Consider the following 26,350-nt stretch of genomic DNA (forward strand, 5'->3'; position numbering starts at 1 on the left):
ACATGGGTCATTTTCAGATACCTTTATTGCACCTTCAAATATCTGGCCCTTGGGATTGAGCAGTCCTTCTCTCATTTGATACTGATAGAAAATGTCCTGTTGTATGTCAATGCATCTTTAGAATATGTCATTTAAAGGTCAAATCTTTAAGCCTTACTCTTGTGAGTAGCTGAGAATAACATCCTTTCAGTGGAACCTGTGACAGTGCACTCCTCCCCCCTCTTCCAAGAGTGAAGATTTAGTCCCATAAGTAAAGCTAGTAGGAACAAGCCTTAAATTATAGTGCATTCGGTAACTATAAACATTATACATCTTAACCTGCCAAAGCCATATTGTGGGACACCATGTAACTGGGCACAGAAGAAAAATAACAGTGCGGGAAGCTTTAAATGATGTGGGATTGCTCTCTTTGACATCCATAAGTATTTGTTTTATAGCCTCAGTTTCAGTGGCTTTGCATTTCAGATGTAAACAATTTAAAATAATACAGGATACAAGGTCTAAAGTGAGGCCTATCTCTGGTAAATGCAGACTGCAGCGAGGTAAGGCAATTGATGCACTAACAAAACACTAAGACAAAGATGTCTAGCTTTCTACAGTGTGGATGAGCCTCCCAACCAACTTGGTAAAAGATTCTCAAGTATTGCAAATTTATCATGCAAAATATGACGGGATATTTTTTTCTAAGATGTGGCATGTCGACTGGTTCTCTTTAGAACACAACCGTTTGTTAATCAACAACAAAAAAAGACTTAAAAGCACGCAAAAGCCTGTCCACAGCAGATGATGAAAGAGGCAGTTTAACACTGGGCCCTGTGACTGGAGGCCGGATCCTTCCATGGAATGGAAATGAAGCTGCTTTGCTGCTGCATCCTCCTGCCACGCAGCACTGAGGGACACCCCCATGGCGCTCCCTAACCTGGCCAAGGTGTTGGTGTTACTCATGTCCAAGGAGGTGCGGGACCCGGTGGGGAAAGGGCGCAGGAAGAGCGGGGGCAGCAGGCCACACACGGGCCACGGCCTTCCCTCACCCCACCAGGCCGCAGCACTGGCCACGGCTCCCTGTAAAGCGGGATGTGTCAGCTCCTTCGACTCAGGCAGGCCTCCCCCCAGCTCTGAAAAGGGCATTTCTGCCTCATGCCACACAGCTTATATACTCCAAACAGATATAAATGACCATGCTCCTTCAGCCTGGGTGGCTGAGGGGCGCCGGGCTGTGTCCCCTCCCCTCACCACCCTGAGGTGGTCGCGCAACCGTCGCTGCGACTGTTACGTGCCCGCTAGGCACAACGCAAGGCCAACGTTGCCCGGGGAGGCAGCGCCCTCGCTCTGAGACCCCCCTGGCCGGTGCCCCATGCGGGGCTACCGGAGGCCGAGCCTCCCCTGCGCACTGGGGAAAGCGCCGTGGGTGCTGCCTCCATCTGCGGCAGAGCCGGGGGCTGCCCCCGACGGCGCCCGGGTCTGGGGCACCAGCCAGGGAAGCGAGGGGCGCCGGCCGGCCAGCCTGTCTGCCTGCCCACCCCCCAGCGCCGCGGCACCCTCCGCGTCGAGCAGCGCGGGGACTCAGCCCCGTTCACATGAAAATTATGCCAGCTCCAGTGGCGCGAAAAATTGATATGAGCTGAAGGGAGAGGGATCAGCGCGATCCTCCTTGTCTCAACAGGGGTTTCGGCACGTTACATAAGACTGCGCTTGTCTCTTTAAGGAAACATTGCCCCCTAATTAGTGTGCGTCCCTCCCGGCGAGGGCGATACGGCGGCACTGGGCGGGGCGGGCCGCGGAGGGCCGAGCACATCCCCCCAACCCGCCGCGCCCTGCTCCCGCCGTGCCACCACCCAGCGCTCGGGCTGCCGCGGCAGCAGCGGCGGCGACGACAGCCAACACCACCCCCACGTTACTTTGATTGACAGCTGAACAAATGTTTCCCCTGTTCGAACGCCGGCGCTATGGAACGTCAACGATCTCAAAGCTCCACCTCGGGCGGCGGGGAAATGGGAGAGGAGAGGCGGGGGAAGGGGTGTGTGCCTCAGCCGGGGAAGCTGCCTGATTGGCTGCGGCCCCGTGAAACGTCGGGTCCCCACGTAGGAGCTCAGGCCGGGGCCGCACCCCCTCGGACGTGTGTGCCCATTTGTCAGCGGCGAAATGATGGGCATTAATACAGAACAGCGATTAATGTGCAGCCGCCACTGATTGGTCGCCAGCGACGCCCTTTATGGGCGGAGCAGCGCAGGATCCGCAAGGGGGGACGGGCGGCGCTGCAGTGCCTTGTGGGAGGGGTAGTCCTTGGCGCCGCGGCGTGGCCACACGGAGGGGGGCCGCGACCGGGGAGAACTACAGCTCCCAGGCTGCCCCGCGGCCGGCGGCCTTCCGGCTGTGTGAATATGTATCAGAATTTTAATGATGTACCGCTGCTAAATTTGGTCAAAGAAGTCACTTCCTCAGAGCGTGCTGTGGGAGCAGCAGTGGCGATTCGATCCGAGTGGCGTTGCTGCTTCCAGTTCCAGGAGCTTCTGAAAGGCGATGAGGAGGAGGGAAAAAAAAGAAAAAAAATAAATAAAGCAACCCGGACCGTATTTTTTCATCCTTCTCTTAAAAAAACCAAACAAGTTAAAAGAGGAGAAATAAAATCTGGCTGATAGAGAAGAGGAAAAACTCATCCCGACAAAAGGTTACTGCACTTAAACCTCTGAAGACGTGAATATCGCGTGGGGGAGAAGAGACAGGCGCAAAACCGACAGCAAAACGTTTTTAGCCCAGGAGGTGCTCTCTTCCTAGTAAAGAAAGGAGTTTGTTTTTTTTTTTCCGCTCTATTTTTTTTCCCTCGAACGCGTGTAGGCGGGATAACAGCCGAGACCAATAAAAGTTTGCAGAAAGGAAAAAAAAAATTGGAGAGGGGAGCCTCTAGGTAAGCCGTGCGCCGGTGCTGGCGGAGGGGAGTTCTTTCCCTGTCTCCTCGTCGTCCCGCTCCGCCGCATCCCGGGGCTCGCAGCCCGCCCGCAGGGATCTGCCGCCGGTCCGGCCCGGCCCGCTGAGCGCCCCCGGGGGATGTGGCAGCGGCCCCCGCGAGCCGGGTACGCCGCCGCGCCTCGCCGCCGCGGGGGGTGCCCCGCCAACCCCGGGGCGGCGGGGGCCGGGGCGCCCTTGTCCACCGCCGCGCCGCTGCGGCCGCAGCCCATGAGCCCCGCTGCTCTGGCCGTCCGCGCCCGCTGACAGGCTTGGATGATTCGTGACCTGAGCAAGATGTACCCCCAGACCCGGCATCCGGTGAGTGCGGCGGGCCCGGGGGAGGGAGGGCGGCAGAGGGGGGGACACTGTCGGCTTGTAGCCATTTTCTTATTGTTGTCCCCGGCTTCGTGGTGGCCTTTACCTTCTTTGAGTTGCCCTCGCCCTGCTCCGGCGTGGCGCGAGCCCAGCCCCCACGCGAAGGGCACGGCCGTTGGGAACGGGGGCGACGCCTCGCGGCGCGGCCCGGCGAGGAGCCTGCGGAGCCCCGGGGGACGGCGGGGGGGATCCCGGGGGCGGCGGGCAGGAGCGGGCGGTAGGGGGGAGGCGATTAACCGACTTTGATCGCTTTTAGGCTCCTCATCAGCCAGCGCAGCCCTTTAAATTCACCATTTCCGAGTCCTGCGACCGGATTAAGGAGGAGTTCCAGTTCTTGCAGGCACAGTACCACAGGTAACGGCTCGTGTTTACTTTCCCTGAGCCGCGTGGCTGCTCGACGCCCGGCGCTAGTCTTTCTCACTCGCTCCCCAGAGGGGCGGCGCCGCCGCCGGGCGCCCTGGGCCGTAACGGTCCCTCCAGGACGGGCTGCCCCTACTGTTGGGCCGGGGGCCGCGGTCTGTCCCGGGAGGAGCGCTGTGAGGCGGGCGCTCGCCAGAGTCAAATGCCCGGCGATGGAAGTGGATTTTTGGTGTTTTTGTCGTCCCCCCCCCCCCCCCAAACACACACTCAATTTTGGGGTGGCCGGCCGGGGTCATGCCCCGCTTTTCTCCCAAACGCCGCCGCCCCGCTGCCGGCAGCTGCCTGGTGCCCAGCGATGACAACCGGCTCTCGCAGGGCTTCGAGCACGCTCCTGCAGGCAAACACAGCGGCCGGCCGGGGAGCTGGTGTTTGCCGCGGCATCCCTTAAACCACCCGCAATGTTTGCCTTGCGATTCTGTCATAAATAACAGCAAAAAAAAAAAAAAAGCCTAACAATCACCTTTAAGCGGCGATATGCATCTGATTCGTCTGTGGTTTGAATGAAAGCAATAAGTGTTTCTAAAACTCGTTTTTATTTTAAATACAATTCTCTGAAATTTTAAGTGGCTTCTGAAGCTTTAGTGTTACAGGTATGAACCAGTGTGTTTGCATTTTCTGTGAACCAGTGGTTTGTTTTTGTCAGAGAAAAATATTCTCCTGTGTACTGTGTACAGCTCACTCAGGAGATGAGGATGTTGCACGATATCTCTTGAGAGAGGAAAAGGGCAAACCTCTACCCTTAACTCCCAAGCAGGAGCTGGAATGTAATTTTTTATTTGTTTATTAGAGAAATGCTTGGAAAGGGGAGCAAACGTGCGCTCAGAAGAATGTCAATTTTGCATTATGAAGTACTCATGCTTTTTTCTTTTTTGTCTTGAACAGTTTAAAGCTAGAATGTGAAAAACTGGCCAGCGAGAAGACGGAGATGCAGCGACATTATGTAATGGTAAGCAAGCTGCATGACAAATTCAAAATATCTATTAGCTTGGTATACTGAAACTGAAATACATTTGAATTGCTGGAGGTGAACAGAAAGGTTACAGCAATGCTGCTCTTGTTGAGGTTGCATCAGTGTTTCCATTATAAATCCTTAATTTCAGGGGGTTTATAACTTGTTTGTAGCAATTAGTTTATATGCGAAATCTGCTTTTTAATGTTTTAAGCAATTGGGGATTTTTCTTCAAAAAACTAATAGATTACTTGGTCAGCCCTTTAAAGGCACACACAACTTCCTAAATATATTTAGGGATGATGTTTTCATTTTTGTTGACTTCTCCCAACTATCATATCTCCATAAAGCAGTTTAGGATAATCTTTTTTCTATGAAGAGGTTGAATCAAAATCTTATATATGTATATATAAAACTGAAGTCTATTTCCTAGAAAACCTGTTTCTTCTGGGCTGCTGGCTCATTGTTTTACTAAATTCAGAATGTCAGGGATCTGAACTGTGAAAGGGATTTCCACAATGATTGTGGCCTCTCTGGTTAAAGAACTTGCATAGGAAGAAAACTCTAAATACATAATTATATGATGGATCATGATGACTCCAGAGGAGCTCTTGCTATCTGCTGTCTTGTGTGTCTATGAAGGATTAGCTGTTTTCCATATGTATGTGACAAATACCATTTACAAAAACAGTAAATAACCTTGAAAAAACTGTTTACCAAGAACACAAGCAGATGTTAAGGCTCGCATTTGCCTTTTTTTTGATGTGGAGATTGTTTGGTGCTAACATTGCACACGGACCTGAGCTCCCTCTGATACTGAGGCACAACAGGAGATATTTAGAATGGAATAGCTGTTTTGGCTCTGAATTTCCATGCTCTTTCATTTTTTGCATCCTTGCAATTTAATTGCATCACTTTTGTGTTTTTAATTTAAAATATTGAATAACCAGTCTGTTAGATATTGCTGATTTATATGTGTGTCTGATTTCAAGCACTTCGGGCTTTTTTGGGCGTTTTTAACGTGTGCTAGGGAATAAAATCTTGAGCATTTTCTGTGAGTTTTCTCTGCTTCTAATCTTTAACTCTGGTTGTTTTCCTTTTTTTTTGTTGTCTGTTTTTTTGCTTGTTTTATGACTGTTTGTAAATTTGACAAGAAGCAATGTAGATAAAGCAAAAAAGGGAGGGGGGAAGGTTGCTATGAAATGCTCTTTCAAATTCCAGGAGCTTTTTCAAGGCTAGTAAATGTTTTGTAGGTCTGTATGTCTTTATAGAGATGGTGTTTGATTCAAAGTGAATTTTGGAATGACTTTCATGATTGCAAGTTCTAATCGAGCCTTTTCTTCTTTCTTAGTATTATGAGATGTCCTATGGGTTGAATATAGAGATGCATAAACAGGTAGGCAAATATTTTGTGTAAGAATATTCTGTATAATGTCTCCCATCAGTCTTAAAACAGATGTGTATTCTGTGAGAGTTGATTTAATTGTATGCTTAAAGTGCATTGGATGTTTTTTGTGCTGCGTGGTGCCCTGAAACTTCTATCTTGTGTATGATACGTGGTTCTATGTAGGTTACTGTGTTGACTTTCCCCATGTAATCTCTGCACATGCAAGTGGTCTTACTACAAAGAGAGTACCTATGTGAGTAGGGAGGGGAACATGAGTTGTAGCTTCAGATCTATCTAACCTTTGAAGTTTACTTTTTGGAACAATAGCTACATCATAAACATATATGAGGTGTAAAGGATTGTGTATTTGTGTATAGAAAAAGGCTGTTACCTTCAGTTAAGGTGGACAGATTTAAGCTGGAACTACAAAAAGAAATTGATGCACAGACATGTTCCTATTTCCCTCAAGCTACTTACTTGGACCTTTGTCCAAAAATAGTGTCTTAGTTACTCAAGCTCTAAAGAGTAAATGAGCTTTCTATGAGGATGTTAGCATGCTCAGTTTTGTGCCTTGAAGTCTAACGCTTAGGCCATGATTAGCAGGAGATTAGTCAGATGGAGCATGATAGTGTAAATCAGAATTTCTTATTTAGTAATGTGTTTTTAACCTTCTCTAGAGGAGAATGAATTAAACATCTGACCTCTTTTCTAGTGAGGAAACTTTTTATATGGGGGAGTTTAATACTGACAACTCATTTTAGCAAGCGGTTGAGCAATTCAGCAGTGTTGCTGGGTAGTGTAAACTGTAGAAATAAAAAAAATGGTTGGATGGGAGAAGAAAGCCTATCTGAAAATTGGTTTGTATGCGTTTCTGTTCAAAGTAAGGGATTTGGAACTTCTCTGGGTTGTGGAAATAGGATTTTTTTATCTTGTTGAGAGCAGACATACAAGTCATGTTTTTTCATGTTATTATATTTTGTATCCTATTAGCATCTCAATGCCACAGTACTAATTAGGGCCATTTGTGCTAGATGGCATACAAATATGAAGATAGTAGGATTTCCTGCCTCAAAGCATTTTGATCTGCAGCTCCAAACCTATGGAACTTTGTACATATATGTTATTTTACAGGCACACACATAGCCCTGTTGAGCTCAAATGTACTACTCACGAATGTGATACCTACCCATAAAGGCTCAACAAGTTTGTTTAACGAACAGTCAAGAGTAAAAGACTGTTCATCTAGCTGTTCAGATTTTAATCATATGATTACTCTGTGGACCTGATTCAGGTCACTGATAGTAGTGGAAAGACTGTTCATTGACTCTCAGATGTTTTAGAGCTGTTCTCAAATGAATAGCTAGATTATTTCAGGTATTATTAAAAGAACCTAAAGTAGTAGATACAAAAACAATTTGTAAAGTCCAGAGTCCGTACAGGCCACCTACGCAGCAAATTCTCATAGGCATTTGAAGACAACCATTGCAGTCAGACTTGTTTATATATCTAGATACTCTGTTTTTACAGTGATTAGTTGAGTCCACAAAATTCTGTATGTAGGACAAAGCCTGTTTGCATATGAAATGTGCAGTTATATTTTTTTGAGGGGGGGAAAACAAAACCAAAACCTTTTAATTTTTAAATTCTAAATAGTTCAGAAACTGTATGCAGTTATGGTAATGGAGGCTTAAATGATATTCTGGAGTAATTAAATGGTTAGTTACAAATAAATGTGGGGATTACAAAGGACTGAGTTTTAATTAAACACCATTTTCCATTACCATTACTTTTGTTCAAATTAATAATGTAAGTATTGTACTCTCATGCAAAACAAATATTTGTCAGCTGTTCATTCAAATTAATTGCAAGAAAGAAACTTGTTTGCTATCATTCTTAAATCTGATGTTAGTTTTGTATCTTTCATGTTTTCCCTTCTGTTGCCTCAGAATTGTTTGTTCCTTTCCTCTTTTACTTCAGCAACTACAAAATATTTCCCATCTTACTTTAGGATTGCAGCATTAAGGCCCAATTTTTGTATATGTAGTGTTGATTGTTTCATTTGATGTGTGTGAAGTTTTTTTTTTAGCCTTCCACCTTAAATTCCCTTTTCTTCCTCCTCCTTGATCTTGGAATTGTACTCAGCTGAAATTGAGCGATTCACTTTTTAAGCTTTCTAAATTCAATCATATCAAAAATCCTGAGGGCAGTTTATCACATTATGAAATACAGACAGCACCGCAAACCACCTACTTATTATATTTTCTTTCTTTTTTTCCACTTTAGCACAGAGGCGTATCTGTCTTTATTTGTTTTTCTGGGCAGACAGCCTTGGTTCCTCTTAATTTCTTTTCCAGATGTACTCACTGGATGCCCTTGTAATGGAAAGCAGGCAATAATGCAGTGAAGTTGCCCTTCTGCCTGTTTGGGCCTAGTTCTCAAGATCAGGTTTATTCACTTATTAGATTTGCATCTCAAAGGGTTCAAGAGCAGGACTCCCTGGAGTCCTTGGAAGTACCCTAGTAATTGGTGGCCCTGATATTTGAAACCTTTGTGTATTTTTCTGTTAAAGCTTCTGTTCTTGGCTGCTCCCAGCCACAGAGTATTTATTTTTAGAGAAATATTTCACTGGAACAGAAAACAATGGCTGTGATGGAGTCATGACTCTGTGACTTAGCAAATTGATAAAAGGATAAATGCACAGAGCAGTGATAGTATGTGTGTACTGGGAGGAGGAGGAAGAAGGAAGAGCATTTCTTTTCCCACCCGTGATGTGATGCTCATCATCAGTCATCCTCTGTTGATTTTGATAGAAGACTATTAAAGTGAAACCTATGGGGAATTTGTCATCCTGAAAGGAAAGCTAATGTAATTAGTACCAATTAAAGTGCATGTAGTAAATTGGATTTAATCTTAATTAAGTCTGCATAATGTTGCCAATTTTTAACAATTATGTTTGAGAACATAATTAATTTAAATTTTGGTAACTGAGTAAATAACATTAGACTGGTAAAATTAGTCATTTGTATTTTTTTTAAAAAGATGTGGGGTATGTTGTGATGTGGTGTTGTAGCCTAAAATATTAATCTAATTTTTGATATCCTGTAGTAGGATCAATAGAGCTTCAAAATAGACACATTCCAAAGAAAAGCCAAAAAGTTAGGGATTGTGGGTTGCAGTATGAACAGATAGTTCCCTACAGTTTTAAATTTCAGTATTAGAACAAATGTGAGCATTTGAATGGGCCTGGAAATGCCCATTTCTTACTAAGCTGTTTTTTTTAAAACATTTGTTTTTAAGAGGCTCAGTGGATAGTTTATGAATGAATAGTTGATGTGCTGCTCTATGTTTCTAATATGGTATTGCTACTTGCTGTTGTTGGTCATTCGGTTTAATTTCTGAAATTAGGCAGTTTTAATGTTATGGTAAACAGTTTATTTAAATTGCTGTAATCAAACATGCTTTCTGAAGGTTTTAATTCGGTATTGTAATTATCACTTAAAACAAGTGTCTGTATTTGGCTACAGACAACAGACGTTTGTGAATGGGACTGATGGAGAACATAAATAGGATACAGCATTCACTTTTTATTTTGATTATCTTTTTGGAGGTGGCAGACCATAAGTTCTGATTCTTTTTGGTTAAACCTATGTCTTTGAACTAATTGTCAGGGAAAAAATGTAGGATTTTAGCATTTTTGAGAGAAACTTCAGATCTTCAAGAAGCTGGATATTAAAAAATAAATGAAATTACTTTTTTAAAATCACAGTAAGAAAACCCCCTCTTTCAGTCCAATCCATGTAAATTTTATTATGAGACTTCAGCAACAACTATTTGAGTGCTGCTAAAATATTAATTGGATAGAAATGAAAGTGCTCTACTAGCTGATAGGATATCCTAATCATAGCTGCAGTAGTTGATGGTAAATGATGATAAAAGGCATTAGGAACCTTTTAGCAAACTGTAATAACTACGAGGAGGGAAGTGGTATGGATTTGCATTATATCTGATACCCTCTAGTACCAAGTGGATTGCCAATACTGCTTGTTTAGCCTTTTCTAAGGGTAATAGGATATTGATTTCTGACTTACAAGGAACGACTCTATTTTCACCATTGAAAAGTATTGCAGGTTGTTAAGAAGAAATTGACTTGAAGAGGCCTGACTGCTGCCCATCATGGAGCAAATAAAGCAAAACTGCTGAAGCATGGTGGAGCAGCGAGATGGGGCCCTCAGCAATTTGTTGCTATTAATTTACCATGCTCGACAGCAAAACAATTGGCATCTACTTCATCTGCTGGAGAAAACGCTGTCCAGGGCAGATAAAAGGCCCTGTGTGGTGCAGGGAATAGACTGGATTGGCCAAACAGAGACTGCAGTTAATGTGTAAATAAGTGAAATCAAGGCCACTGTTGCCAAGAAAGCTGTTTTTAATTAGGTTGGGGCTTTATAGTGAGCTATTTAAGAAAGTAGTATAGAGCTTGGAGAGTAAGGGGAGATTTATTGCTGACTGAGTTAATATATGGGTTGTATGACATCCAAGCCTTGAGTCCGCTTGCTTCTTAAGCATTATTAAATTATTTTGGTAAAAGGGTAAAGATGGGAATCTATTTGTTTAATTTAGGACCGAGTTTTGACTATTTTTCATCTTCATGGCCATAAAATGAATATATCACAGAGAATTGGTCTATGTGCTAAATATGTAACAAAAAAGTACTTTTTTATGGCAAGGAACTGGACTCTGTGTGAATGGGTATGTGAATGCATGCGTGTGTGTATGTACTTTTTTTTAAGGCAGTCTGTAGTTGAATGTATATTGTCTTCCATTTGAAGAATAGCTGGAGACCCAACTAAAATTATACTAGCTGAGTTTATTCTCTGCTATGAACAATAGGAAAGATTTAATAGAGATATAGGCAGTGGGTAGTCGGAACTGAACTGGGAAACCTCAAAATGAGAGAGATTGGAAGTGAAATTTTGAAGACTGCAGCTCGCATAGGACTATTAAGGAGGGAGAGAAAAACAAGTGGCTTTTCTATCAAAGTCACAAAATATATAAAAATAAATAAATAGGTTGTCAAATCAGTTTGACAACTGAGTCTTGTTTTTCCCAGTTTTAGGTTATTTAGCCCTTTAAGCCAGTTGAATAGCTTAAAAGCTTATGAAAAATGTATTATTCTGCAGTTAAACCAAAAGCCTTTTGCATTGTTATAACTGTTAAGTTCTGAAGGGAGATTCTGTGCTTTTTTTTTTCATGATATAGATGTTAGACAACCTTTCTGTGGAGAGAACTTGTTAATTACTGAGAAGTTTGCTGTTTCCACTTGTCTGCAAGATACTGTTGAAATAATCTTTCCCTCCACAACTGTAAAAGAACATATATTAGGACAAGAACTTCCATTTCATTCTGGTTTTGCTGTGCATAAGCAAAGGAAAACATAATTTTTCCCCTATTTGTTTTGGCAATTCAGACAGATGCTTAAGACACAGGAAATAGCACAAAACATGCTGAGCATGCTTTTAAATTAAGACATATGCTCTGTTTTTACTGGCAAAGGGCTGTACTCTACAGTGTTTAAACATAAAAGCATTTTTCTGTCTTTGAAAGATGCTAATTGCCATGATGCTACCTCACTATGTTAGTTTATGGTTGTGCTTGTAATTACAGAGGGAGCTGATGGCGACCCTATGGCTAGGGTTGCCCAACACTTTTCATTATAGAAAAAGTTACTGCAAACTTTTCTTGCAAGAAACTCTGTCTCCTTTATCCTTTGCAATAAGGGACATTGTCCTGGCAGGAATCCCCAACCTCCTTTGATAAATGGTGGGGGGGAGGAAAGGAAGAAAGATAATCTGACCCGGGCCAGACTTTCTTCATCCAGTGCCTCAACACCAAGAGGCTTCTGTTCTGCCTGGCACTGCCACTAGCTCTTTCCGTCAGCTAATATGGCTGAGAAATGTAACTCTACTGTAAGATTTGTGCTGAAGAGTCAAAGCTTACCACCTGCAATGGATCTGACAGGAAAAGAGGGAAGCTCTGTCACCATTATATATAATAATATTTGCACCATCTTATATAATAACACTTGCTTTCCCTTTGGGGGCAAAAAAAAAAATGCCTAGGACATTCAATGCAGGAAAAAAGTTAGCAGATAGGTTTCAAAGTGAGGTACTCAGATGCTAGGATGTCTGAGGCTTACAGTGGTTTCTGTAAGCTTGGTCCTACCCCACTGTGTATGTGCGTTATGGTGCAGTTTTTAGTTATACACTCACTGATCTCATTACCAGTTTTCCTAGAGGACTTATTTCTGTGCACAGAATAGACATTAGGAAAGTAGAATTAAGGCTGCAGAGATAACTAAATCTGGCTTTAAAATATTTGACTGCTTGACTCTGCAACTGAAACAACTTTTAATGTAAGGATACAGACATGAAATATTTGAGATTTTAAGTACCTCAAGGCAGGGATTCTGTTTTACCTTTTATGTTGTACATAGTGAAGGATGCTCTCGCTGGTCAATCGCTGTGTATACCATGCCATTGGTTCATTTAAGCAAGGAAGTAGATTCTGTGACTCAAATACTAAGGCCATAAAACACTGAGAATTCACTGTTGTCAGTTTGGTCTTATTTATTCATTTTAAATGAGAAGCTACGATGTGCTATTTGTGGATGTACTAGAGAATTGGTTATATCATAAACATGAGCCAGTTTGTGAACAGAGTGATTATAACTGCTACAGAAGTCACTGCTTTTGCTGTCTACAGATTGAGCACATCTGTTGTCACTGACTTTCAGAAAACCAACTTAGTCACAAGGCACAGAGGGAGCAGAACAAAGATGATAATGCAAAACACAGGAAGTATGAATGGATACTTGCATTAACTAACTGATCACAATGTTCTTGAGTATGGATAGATTGGGCTTCAAGTAATCCTATTCTAGGAAAGAAATTGAATGTTTGAACGAAACAGTGGTCTTTTTTTTAAATGTAAAAATATGAAGAGTTTTAAAGAATATCTATTTGTCTCTCTGTCTATATCTATATATTTTTTTACAGCTTCTGTCTTGGTTCAAGGTGACTTTTACGATTTCACTGTTAGCTTCAAGTACTTCTTAGGTAAAATTTCCCTTGTTGTTTATCCATCCAAGTCTTAGTGGTGACACAAACTATAGTTAAGTGCAGTGGGAGGCATTTTGGCACATTATCAAGTGCAGGTGCCTGTAACATTTTTTAATTTATATATTTTAAAATATAATTGAAATGTCATAAATTAAGCCAAACTCTAGTATTTTCTGGGCTGTGCACATAAGATTTAGACATATGGAATCATCTCTCCTAGCCCAGGGCAGGTATGTAATGTTTAGGTATTGAACAGTGGTGTTATGGCTGAGATGTTTAAATGCACAGATGTCAGGTAAGTTGAAGTTATAGTCCCCACAATAAACTTGAATTGATCTCTTTATGGATATGTATTTGTATGGTATGCTGTATTGCCAGCTCTAAATGTTAAATCATGCCAGTCCCCAGGAAATCATGAGATTGGCTTAAAATTAATGAGATAAAAATAATAAATTTGGAGTTCTTTTTATTTTCCTTCCAGTTTTAAGCTGTCAAACTGCACTTGGCTCATGCTTCTTAGTTTTTCCTCCAGCATTCTCCTATAATCACTTGTTGCTAGTAAAGTTTCACAATAAAATCAAGGGAGCTGGGTATGTGGTGTTAAAAATACATGTATGGTTGGTGCCTTTTGTCATAATTTCTTGTTCTCTGAAAATGCATGAGGCATACTCTACTTAAAAAAAAAAAAATACCAAATTTAAAAAAAATCTTTCTGTAATTGTGTGCTGGGAGGCCTCTGCAGAATGACTGAACTAGTTGATAGGCATTTTGCCCTGGTGAGGTAGTTCAGCAGGCTCCATACACTAAACGGGTTCCAGTGGTTGTATAGGTGTCCCTACTCCTTATGAATGAGTTCACAATTGTAACAGGCAAGTAACAAAGTTTAATGAATTGATAAACAGTAATGATAACTATAATAATATTGATAAGTTAATACCTTGTGATTATTGTATATTGTTGTTTACAGTGGTATAGATGAAGCTCCAGTATGAAAGTAAACAGAAATGACTATATATTTATACACACACAGGCTTGAGTTTAGAAGACAATCAACAAAGAAAGACACACGAAAGTGATAAGGTGGGGGGGGGAAGGGGAGGGTTAAGCAGGCCGCACCCGGAGTGAGGAGCGCTGCTTCCAGGTCCAGGGACCTGTACTCTAAGCAGGCCACCCTCCGCAGAGGGGGCCACTGCACAGTGAGAAGCTCTTAGCAGGCCACACCCCAAATGGGGGGGGGGGGAGGAAGGAGTGTGCCGCCTCGTGGCCAGAGGCCCTACGATCAAGCAGGCCACACCAGAGAGAGCGTGCCGCTTCGCCCTTACAGGCTTAACTCACGTGTCCACAGTAAGTCAGGATCCTGAAGCCCTGACCTGGCCTCCCAGGTCGGGGGGGGGGGGGGAAGGAAAGCGTAGCGCGTTGCTGAAGCCTGGTGTTGGGGGTGCACCTCCTCTGCTGGCTGTCCTGCAGCCTCCAGCAGAGCTGTCTTCAATCGGGGAATATGCCCTTGGCTGCTTCAGGTCTTGAAAAAGACCGCCAGTGATTTCAGCTCTTCTTCCCTGGGTCACTGATGAGGAAAAGCTCCACCTCACCCTCCCCCCATAAGGGCTCATGGCTTTTTATAGATGGACCACGTTGTGACCGCAGGCATTAAGACACTGCCATTGGTCACACTCCATCTGGATCCGTGTTCCTATTGGTGCATTCCGGATCCGTCACCAGCATGTGGACCCACCTGCCGACCAGCGCCTAGGCCCGCTCCCCTTCCAGAATGTTCCCCTTGATTGACAGTCACTCCCCACCAATGATTTGACAACATAAGGGTGGGACACAAGGGTTAACTAACTAAGGGTCACACAAAGGACAACATGATTGACAGGACACACAAACCACAAATAAAACCTTTCTAGCAGATCCAAAGCATAACTTTCAATCTATTAAGGGTTCTACTATGATAAATTGTTTGTTAAGTTTTTGTGGATTTATATATCATATGATGGTACAGCCATGCTGGTGTTGATTCATTCCTTTTTATGTGGTAGAAAGAGAGGGAACACAGGATGGAGTTTTTAGTGGAGATCTAACTTGATGATTGAACCTCTTTCTTTTGGTCTGCTTAAATAGTATCTCTGCAGGATCTTATACTGGCAGAGGTTTCTGACGCTTGCTGGATGAGGTTCAACTTCTTCAAAGGAGAAAAAACTTTCACTGTTACATTTGGAATGTGGAGCATTGGCAATGAGAATGTGTGCTTTTCTTTTTTCTTGTATTTGCTTAAAAACCTCAGCAGAGCATCTCAGTGGAGCAGAAGTTAAAAACTGTCCCATTCATGCTATAAAAAGTCTGCATAATAATAGGTCCTGCCACTAGATTTTGTTTGGTTTGCATCATGTGTGCTGTGTGCACATTGTGTATGTTCACTGAAAGCATTTCTTTTTTAAAAACATTCCTTTCATCCATCTTAAATACAATAAACCTAATTTATTTACTATCTACTTATGTGACTGGATTCTCTTAGTGTCTCTTGTCTCTTTGGCTGTTTGGAGAATTTGAAAATGGAAAAAGCCCCTGCAACCCCTGTCCTCACTTACCCCAGTAAGAGCAATATAAGCCCTAGGACTGAGTAGCCAGTAATATACTAGCACCCCCTGCAATTAGTATATGAGGAGTATGGTAAGGCTGCAGTTAATCAGCTGGATTTCAATTACATTGATTGCCAGTGATACAGATTTATTGTTTCAAAAAGACTTTTGACAGCAAAGGGACCCCTTTCCCCCTGTCTTTTCAGAGTTTGAACCCAAAATCAACAAATCAAAAGACAACAGGGCCAACATATGCTCTCTGCACATACTTAGTAAAACATTTTGGTACTTGTAGGCAGTGACAGCAAAAGCTACTGAAATTTAATGGCAAGGGATGGAGAGGTAGGGTTTAAAAAACAACAGCAACTCTGGCCTAGGTCCATTATGTCTTCTAGACTGAGAGCTTCGTAGAAAGTGATTATGGGGGTGGCCTTGGGCTTAGAATGACAGACATGGTGGGAGATGAGGACAGAGTATGTGACCTGGAGTCCTCTAACCTGGTACAACAGTGTGTTCTTTGGGTCTTTTTTACCAAAGCTGGAAGGGAACTTGGATGATAGTGCACTGATTTCAGTGTTTGGAAAATCTGAGTTGCAGGATGTTCTTCTGGACAGCCACTTGATGGCTGAAGCCATAATCTATCATGTTAAAATAACAGCATAATTTAAAATTAATCATGAGGCATACTGGAGTGAGTTTGTAGCCTTGAGTTGAGGGAGAAGATGGAGTTTTGATCACTCGTTTTCTTTCTTCATGTCTCTCTGTTTCATGGCAGTGGAAGTGAAACTTTTTTTGTTCATTCTTCATGAAACGGATAGCTAAGTGTGGACTTCTAGGTTTATCAATCTGGACATCCAGTTAACCCATCTATCTCAGTAACTTTTGACTGGCGATCAAGGAATTACTCCTGTTTAGCACTTGATTCAAATTTTAACTTCTAAAAAGGGGGAGAATGTGAAGCAATCCTAACATGCTGTTGCTGAGGAAAGTTTAATCTTTGGCAACCACTTTCCCATTTGTAACCTTTCTCTGGGATGAATAAGAAGTTTTCGGCAATGCTTCATGGCCAAAACACTTCTGGATTTCATTTTGAAAACGCAGTGGGATTTTCTCTCCTATTAATACATGCAAAAGAGCCAAAATAACTGCAGTGCAGTTCAGCTAAGGGTTGTGGAAGGGGGCAAAACTTGGACTCTTCCGTGTTTGTCCACGTGTTTTCATGAAAGCCACTTCACCAAGGGCTGTGCCAGGTCAGGTTTCTGTAAATAGCCTGGGAGGTTTCTCTGACCTGCTTCCTGTCTGACTTGGGAGATTCTGGGTAGGATTTGAGGTGGATAAACCACTGTTCAGCTGCTTGACAGCCAAGAAGTCAGTGGCAACATGGACTCCACAAGGTCTTTTAATTCCAGTAGTTAGGCTAAATGGGACAGATATGTAGTGGTTTCAGCTTTTAGAGGTATCTGAGTTCCGCTGGATTTTTATGACAGCTGCAGGATGAGGAGATGTGAATTCAGTACTCATCCTTTGTGAAGCACTGAGGATCTGAAGAGAAAAATCAGTGTTGAGTTTGTGCTGTTTTGTGCTTTGGATACATACAAATGTCTACCTTTGAGCTTTCTTGAATCTAGGGAAATGGCTATTTAATTTAAACCATGTGACTGGAAAAATTAGCAGTTGTGGTTAGTCTGACTCTGAATATGTTCTGCTGTGCTTTGTGAAAATCTCTTAATGTTTTTTGGTGTTATTTACGTGACAGAAGTGATGTAAGATTTAGTTTGTTAACGTCCATTATCAGATGAGAGGCCCTAGAGAATCACAAAATATTGAATTAATATATGTTTGTTGTGGAGAGAAGAGGATGTATTCCAAATCCATGTCAGCTTTGTAACAGGGTCCAGCAGTGCATTAACTGTTATGAAATTTTATCTGTCCTTGTACCTCAGAGGTTACCAGTAGATAACACTAAAGGTACTTGAGTGCCTGCTACTGTGTTAGTTGTATTTGGAGATAAGTGTTGGAAATGGGGAGCTGGTTCTGTGATGACATTTGAAGAGGGAAGGCAAAGAGATTAAGGCCTACATCGACCAAAAAGCATGTGCTAGACTTTTGGTTTAAGGGAAGAGACAAAGAACAAGGAGCAATTGGAGGAAACCACTTAATTAGTTTTCTTCTCACGTCTCTCATTTCCCTGCAGTACCATTCACTCTGCATGACAAGCATCCAGCTTCACAGTGCCCCCTTTGAAAGATGGCACTATGCTGATGTGTGAGTCAACTACAACACCACTACTGTCTGCTTGTTATAATTTTATAAAGCATGTGACTTGATACAAAGTAGATACCTCTTCTTAAAATATCAATCCATAGTGTTTGAATAGTACAAAAAGATTGGGAAGACTGTTCATAAAATACACCCCATGTGCTTGTATCAGTGTGTTAACAAAGAAGAGATTGTGTATTCTTATACTCAGTTTAACCAGTAGGCTTTCTATGCTAATCGCAAAAAACTGTTGCAGTCTGAACAGGTTGCTTATGTACAATTTCTATTAGTACATCTTAATTTCTGGGAAGAAGCTGTCTGTTTCTTTTCTCAGTCCCCCCCCAAAGCAAACAAAATCCAAGCATTGATATGAGACTTCTGCTTATTTGTTGCTCTAATACAGTACTTGTGGAAGAGATGCTGACTTCTCCAAACGTCAAAGTGTGTTTTTTGTTTGTTTTTGTTTTTTTATTCCTTCTTAATGTGGGAGGTGCTTGCTATGTATTTGTCCATGCATAAATAGGAAGGTGTTACTCTTAGAAAATAAGTAGCATATAAACTCTTGGTTTAATTCAGTGAAGAATGACATCCTTTTTCCTTTGCATCTCTCCATGTTCTTCTAGAGATGGCTGTAAGGGGAGACAGAGCTAATAATGTGTCTTTAAAGTGGACAACGTGAGGAAAAAGACGTTTTCCATGCAGTAAACATTTAGCTCTCTCTCCCTCACAGCTTTCTCTAGTTAATCTTTACTGACTGGTGACACCAAAATGTTTCCTATTTCAGTTGGCACCATAAGGGAAATGTTACAATTCTATGCCTGTGGCACCCTGGAAATTTCTGAGGAATAGTTTTTCTGACGTTTTTTCTAAAACCACGTTTGACTGAAGATAATTATTCTTATTCTGAGCTTTGATCATGTAGATAGAGATGTTAAAGAACAACAGCACCACAACAATGTACAAGAATAGAGTCCCCATGAGAATATATGTGGAGGTGTGGGTTTTTTTCTGAGGTTGTGGGTTTCCATTTTAAGACACATTTTTGAATGTATATATAAGATGCTTTTCAAATTAACAGTAGCAGCCTCATTATCTTCCACTTTCAAACCCTACCTCTGTTACATAAGACTTTTCTTTGAAGATACAAATGCCCAGCTTCTTTGGATATACAAACTTTTTTTTTTCCAAATATACCTTAGGTAGAATGGACATATGTGCCTTATGGACATACAAAAATATAATATTTTGTTTTTTTATCTAGATGCAATTTACTCAGCTCTGTTTTCTGTCTGGAGCTCAGGTGTGTGCTTTTTCTAAAGCATTGATTTTTAACAGATCTTTTTGTGTGAGTGAGAAGAATCCTGGGATAATCTTAGCTTACACGTTTTCAAAGAAAAATACCACTGTAAGTATGCACTGTATTAAGGGTCATGAGGTTTGTTTGAGCCTGTGACAGAGCCTGGAGAACTTGAAGATCTGTAGACACAAGAAATAACTCTCAGTATTAATATGAAGCAAAGCAGAAAGCTTCCAGGTAGGTGAGATTCAGCTGTCAGGGTCTGGTACTTGGGGAGATCGAGGTGTGAGTTTCTGTTCTGCCAAAGACTTTTGTGAGACCTTAGGCAACCTACTTTGGCGGCCATCCACAAAGAGATCGAAGCAGTACTGTGGAAACTGCACCGCTTGCTTTGGGCCTGGCAGAATGAAGCTTACAATGCACAGGGTGAGTCAAGTGATTCAGGATGGAGCCAAAGAAATACATCATGTACTGAGGGTAGCAAATAGGGAAACATTGAGGTCAGGGGTGTGTCTTAAATCTAATACTGCTTGAGGAATGAGCCACCTAACTCAATGCTGCTGGGAAATGCTGCCTTTGCATGAGAATTTCAGCCCAGAATCACTTTTTGAAGATTGGCAGATAAACTTTCTTTCACAACCTGAGCATAGTGTATGTTTTTCTTTTAAAACAAAACTGGAGTAGACAACAACCTATATGCTAGTGAGACCCACGTTTCCCTTCTCCCAGGAGAGTGATGTAATGACTGGGAATATCCAGCAGAAAGCTGTTCAGAAAGCTGCATAGGATACTTTCACTGGTTGGTTAGAGCTGAGAGAGATGTGTGCTCTGCCGTGACCTTGGGAAGACTGTGTCCAGCTAAAAGGAGTTGTGCTGGGTTCCAGTCCCTGTCCCAAACCCATCTGTGTGTTTGGGACACACACAAAACCGCCCATGGCGGTTTTTTCATGTACAATGAATCTGAGTGGGAACTGGAACAGGGGCTTTTTTGCTACAGTGGAAGAATTGGGAGTATTTACTTCCCAGAGTTCACGGTAGCCTAGTAGAGAGGGCGTTCTCTTGGGAGGTGGAAAGGAGAAGTAAAGCAAGAATTAGTCATGTATATAAATGCCCTGATTAAACTCTTTAACCACTGTTATGTAAAAGTCTCTCTGTTCTCCACCCCCTCCCCTTTTTTTTTAATGTGACTGCTGTTGTGTTTTATGTGGGAATAATTCTGGCAGGGATCCTCAGTCCCTTCGGGGAGATGGGTGGAGGAGCATTGAGTTGGATGGGGATGTTTGCCCAGGCTTAGTTGGATGCCAAAGTGCTTGGCATTGTCAAGTCAAAGACACTTCTGAGCAAGTCTAGAAAGGGAACTCAATGGGGAGCTTCAGTGCTGGAGACAGAGACTCTTATGTGCTTTTGGTGACTTCAGCATTGTGTGATTTCCCCAAGTGGAGAGACAAGGGGGAGAAGATTGCAATGTTGGATTTTAATGACTAAATCCTTTTGGTACTCCAGCCTTTGTGTTTGGCATGCCATGTTTTTTAAGGTGCAAAAGTACATTTAAGTATCTACAGGGGTGTGGGTATGTGATTCCTGTGCTTAGGTGTTCTTGAAAAATCTTCTTTAGCGTTTGTCTGTTACTGACTTACTGCATGAGTAAGGTGTGTAGTCTGCTTATGCATCTTTTAAAATCTCATTATGTGCCTTCTTGAGACTTCACCTCTGGCCTTCACTGCCTCAGTTCTGTCAGAGATGATATTACATGAGAGCCGCTTAAAAGTGTCTGTGTTTATCTCTGTAGATTATAAGATGCTTGGGGCAGGATGGTATTTCCCAATACAGTTTTGTCCTGGTTTTGCCTCCCATGTGAATTCTGCTGTCTTCTCTATCCCAGCTGGTAATTAGCATGCTTCAGGAATGTGTCTCATAGTGGTAAAGCACTTTAATTCATATTAAGGTTTGTCCCTGGTAATCTATCTTCTCAGTCTCTGTTTTCCATCTGGAAAATGGGATAATACTACTTTTTTACATTAACAGGATTTTTGGAAAAAAGAACCTTTCCTACCTTGTGGTAGTGTATCTCCAACTTCCTTCTGCATGCCCCCAACCTGGCCTGGGAGGGGGGCATGCCCAAACTTTAGGAAATGCCAGAGATGGGGCTTGTTGCTATGAATACACAGTGGCTGCAGCACAGTGGGATCTTGATTCTCTGGTAAAAGCAATTATATTGTAAAGTTGAGGAAAATACAGGTTTCATTTAACCCTTCTGTACCTCCTGGTTTTAGCACAATTAGTCTGGGATAAGCTGTTGGTGTTGATCTCAAGTACCTAGTTTACCAGTCCATTTTTTTTAACCTTATCTTAATTTCTACCTGCTTATTAGAATATGAAGCTGTAACAGGCTCTTGATTTATTTGTTGCAGAGGTTGGAAGGGGATAATGGCAATATGACTTGTGAAAAGATTAGGCAAACCTGCTTAGTATTAAACAGTGAGGATCACAGCTTTGGTTGAGTCTTCACTCCTGAGCATGTGAACATCCACATGTGTAAGAAACTGTAAGTGTAGTTTTGAGAATAAACAGAAATTGGATTTTGGAAAAGCAATACTAGTCTGAGAGCTGTCTTCAGTATAACATTGGAGAAAGGAGCCTGGTTTTCTTATTGCTTGGCATATAAATACTGTAACTGATCTTTTCAGAAATACTTGATGACATGTATATACACACACACATGTTTTTAAATTAGATTGATAGGTTGTGAAATGTGTTGGTTTGAAGTTGAGTATTCTCCATTGAAACACTGCTGTGCTTTTCCACTTGGGTGAAGCAGTGGGATTTAGAAGGTAAAGTAGTAGGTCAGTTCCTCAACCTGATCATCACTTTGCCTTTCTCAGTTACCCTTCCTGAGAGGGGTGCTAATTTTGGAGGCAGAACAGCTGTGAATTTAGTAAGACTCTAATATCTCTCAATTTATAGTCTAGCCTAGTCTGTAGAGGTGAAGAAAGCCTAATTTACAACCAGATCAAATGAATTCCACCAAGGCTCTGCAATGGATATTGAGAGTAATTTTGTATAGATTTAGGCTGCCTTGGTCGAAAATGGCATCTGCTTTTAAAACTTTGTTTATAGGTAATGAGTTAAGATTTTTTTGGTGCATGTACATGATGTTCAGGAGTGTGACCGAGGTACTCAAAGGCATTTCTAACCACCTTTGAACAGAGATGCTCAGGTCCTGCTAACTCAGCAGCCCAAGAGCCTGGAGGTTGGCAGGGTTTCACTGTGCTGAGTAGTTCTTCAGCTTCTTGGGCTGTTTTGCAGCTGGTTTAAGGCAACTTCAGTTATCTGTACATGAGCTGAGGTTATACCTGTGATGGTAAAGTTGATGTACCCTTTGTGGGTGTCTGTTAAAAAATGAACTTTTTCTCACATCTCTTTCTTTTGCCTTCACCTACACAATGTGGTATGGTATGGCAGTGAAAAATGAGTTTATTAATAAAGAAATCAGTCATTTTAAACTGACTTCCCTTGTATATTAAAGGTTAATCTTTTCCAATTTATTCTTTTATCTTCACTGAAGCTTGCACAAAGGAAATGCAGTCTGAGCTATCCACTAGTAGTCATCAAACCTAATCCTCCCCCCCTCTCCTGGGCTTTTTCAGTGTTCTTTGTGAATAACATATAAGTGATTATTCACAAACAGGTTTGCAAACAATCTGTAGGTAGTTCAGTGATTTTTTTTCAGGTTTCTGTTTTTATATTCTGGCAAATTTCTAATGCAAACAATAGCACAACTAAGTCTCTAATTGTCAGGGGAAGCTACTGTTTATGAAAAGGAATAATTGTAATACTTTGTGCAAAACAGATGCTCATAAACAAAAATAGATGCAGCTGTTGTGTATCTTTGTAGGTTAAAATATTAGGATTTGAATGAGTATTTTTCATATAAACACTTGCCTCAAACTTGTCTGCTTAAAAGAGTGGCAAGATTACAGGCCTAGCTGACTAAATATGAAATTAACAAGCCCAGAGACTGCATTTTGGTAAACCATAGCATTACTCTGTGGCAAAAGGCCACAGATCCATTAAAAAAAAGGGGGGGAGGGGCACAGAAATGTGATTTTGCTGTCTACTATAACTGAAAAAGCATACATTCTTTTATGAGTTTTTTTTTGTTCACAGTTCTGACCACAGCATTTAGTTTCCTCATCAGACTACTACCAAGCCTGTATGCTCACCACTAATTTACACCAGTTTTTATTTATTATTTTAAATTCACTGTGCGATTGTGTATTAGTGATTTGGTTTACCAGATGATCTAATGCATGGCTGCAAAGACAAGTCAAAAACTTGCAACTAAACAGATCTTGGTGCTAGCCCGAGAGGTGAAAAGGTTATTATGTGGTTGATCGCAGTATGGCTTGGTTGCAGGGTAGTGGAAGAAGTGAAACAGAGTGCCTTCTCATGCTGAGAGAAGTATTGGTATATGTCACAAGATGAACAGCTTGCCAAGAGTGCTGCTGTGCGATTTGCTCTTTTAACCCTGTTCTTGTTTTCTAACTTAGAGGAAGAAGGTGCTGAGCGTTCACAAAAAGTCTCAGTATAGCAGTTTTGGGTGTCTGAGACTGTAGCTTTCTGTACAGTTCAAGCTGACAAAAAATGGCCTCAATGCTGAAAGGGGTGATCCTGTCTTTGCCCTTTTACATCCTCTCTGTGTTGACCCCACGGTGAACTGGGTCTGGGAATAGCATTTATATCAAAAATAATAGGGAGGGGACCATTTTAATTTGGCTAAGTTCCTTGCATGGTTCACCACATAGCCACAAAAATGCTGGTGGCATAAGGGTGGGATGAAGAGGAGTAGCTGGGGAAGGTGACAGCCTCCTCAGTGGCAGTGCCAGCTTTCAAGACAGTTCAAAGTGCATGTGAAACTACAGTGAGAGCCTTTTCTCTGTCTCTAGAACAGAGACGGCATATTTGCTGGGAGCACAATCCTTATTTCTGATCCAGCTGGCTTTATAGCAGAATCATGGGCACTGAATTGGACCAACCTTATTAAGGCATCCTGTTTGAGTGATGCCTTTTGTGATAACAATATATGTCAGTAGAGGGATGCATTGATTTTATTCTCACATGGTGATGAGAGATGATTAATCAGTTTATATAGAATTGATTATTAACCCCTTTCTATTTGCTTACGTTTGACCTACTTTACATGTTCTAGATGTGTTTATTGAAGCCTATATATGCAGTACAATGAAGAGCACACAGCATATGGTGCATCTTGAGCATTTGTCTGAAATTAATGCAGTTCATAGTATCTCTCTGCACAAAGTGTGATCTCGCAGGGAGTTACTGCACTGAAAAAGGTTTCATGAAGTGTACATGATATGCATTTCTCATACAGAATTCTCTTTTGCTCCATACCTCCTGTTCTGCTTTTTATGGTGTTTTCTTAAACTTTGTATGTGATTTCTTTAAAAAGTTTATTTTAAGTTGAAATCCCTCTTGGATGAAGAGTATTTGAAAATTTCAGTAATGCTGATGTAATTTAAAGAAAAACATCATTTAGTGTTGCTTGACTCGGAGTCTGTCTTGGCAGGAGTTTTATTGGGGGAATGCCATTCAAATGAATTGAACGTCCAGATGTACTTAGTGTATCCAGCTGTCTTGGACAAGTGAATTTCCTGAATGTATTTCAGCATTCATGTCTTACAAATGTCTTAACGTTTGCTTTGCAAATGTATCTTCTTAAGAAGGTTAAAAGGGGAATCGTAAGCTGCCTGATTATTTTAGATGCACTTCACTAGTGAAATTACCACTTGTTAAATATTCACATTTTGAAAGATAAAATTACTTGGTTCTTTCCTTGTCCTCTTCCACTTAAAGGCAAAAATGATGAATGCTGCAGGAAACCAATTTGCAGAAATGCTGAAACCCAAATAAAGTTATTTTCAGCAGAGGTGGTTATGATCTACAATGATTGAGACTGAACCATGACAATTTATATAAATATTTTCTCCTCAATAGGAGTCAGAGCTAGAGACTGTTATTTTGTTGTTGCTCTCTGAAAAACAGCATTCTGCTACATGAAGAATCCTTTCCTGTTGAGCTAATAGTCACAGAACATGTTTTACTTGAAAAATATGAATGTGAATCAGTATCATCTGAGTGCTGATAGGGATATATGCAATGCTGGGACTTTTAGTGTTTTAGTTTTGGATAAATATGCTCAGTTTGTCACCTCCAGGATTTTGTCCCACTTATTCTGAGGTTACCCTGTGCTAGAGAAAAGGAATAGGGATCCTGTCATCATAAGCAATACTGTGTAAGGTCTGTTACAATTCAGTCTAGCTCACCCATCCTTAGGGTGCTACAGTGGAAGCTCACAGCTGGTACTTCAGTAGAAATCTGGTATTGTCATCTCAAAACATGAAGAAGTCATCAGTCAACACCTCAAGTTTAAACTTGCATTTAAATTTAGAGTAAAAGAAAATGTCCCCTACTCATACACCTGTAGCATTTTAGATAACTTTCATGTGGGTTTTTTTGAATATTGATTTTTCCTGTATATATTAAAAAAATAAAAAGTTCTCTAGGTAAGAAAGGGATAAATCTGTTTTAAATTAAATCTGACTCTCAGATAGTCACTTGGCTCCAGAAACTAGGATTTGACTTAAAAAGGTATGAAGCATTTATTTATTTTCAAGAAAGAATTAACAAATATCATACTTTTACTTGGTTAAAATCTTGAGATGGTAACATGCTTTATTTGAATTTGTATCACTGCAAGGATCCGAAGTTGATGCTTGATTATAGCGTTGCTATAAAATCCACTGCACTATTCTTTCATCTTTTCCTCGGATTTTTTTTAAATTATACTCTTGTGTGCCAGGTTAAAAGGGGCAAGATTTTACTTAATCAAGTTATATCAAATACAGAAATCTGTTGCCATAACCCATGGGACTCACATCTGTGTGTTGTTCATTTTCATAATGCAAGAGGAAGATGCAACAGAAAAGGAGTTGTTCTGTT

At 41.5% G+C, this 26,350-nt stretch overlaps 1 protein-coding gene across 3 annotated transcripts in view; it reads left to right on the plus strand.

Annotated features, from left to right (window-relative positions):
* The first annotated feature begins 3,116 nt into the window (after nt 1–3,116).
* The window catches only part of LOC104145893 (transducin-like enhancer protein 4), a 109,840-nt gene continuing 86,606 nt past the window's right edge, over nt 3,117–26,350 (plus strand). For all 3 annotated transcript variants that reach the window (XR_011137378.1, XM_068925254.1, XM_068925255.1), the window contains exons 1-4: nt 3,117–3,264; nt 3,578–3,675; nt 4,624–4,687; nt 6,042–6,086. Coding sequence is in view for 2 of the 3 variants with exons in the window: in XM_068925254.1 (XP_068781355.1) it covers nt 3,220–3,264; nt 3,578–3,675; nt 4,624–4,687; nt 6,042–6,086 (252 nt within the window). In the remaining variant the exon portion in view is untranslated. The remainder of the gene's footprint in view (nt 3,265–3,577; nt 3,676–4,623; nt 4,688–6,041; nt 6,087–26,350) is intronic.

This window comes from Struthio camelus, chromosome W (assembly GCF_040807025.1).
Source record: "Struthio camelus isolate bStrCam1 chromosome W, bStrCam1.hap1, whole genome shotgun sequence".
NCBI classification, from domain to species: Eukaryota; Metazoa; Chordata; class Aves; order Struthioniformes; family Struthionidae; genus Struthio; species Struthio camelus.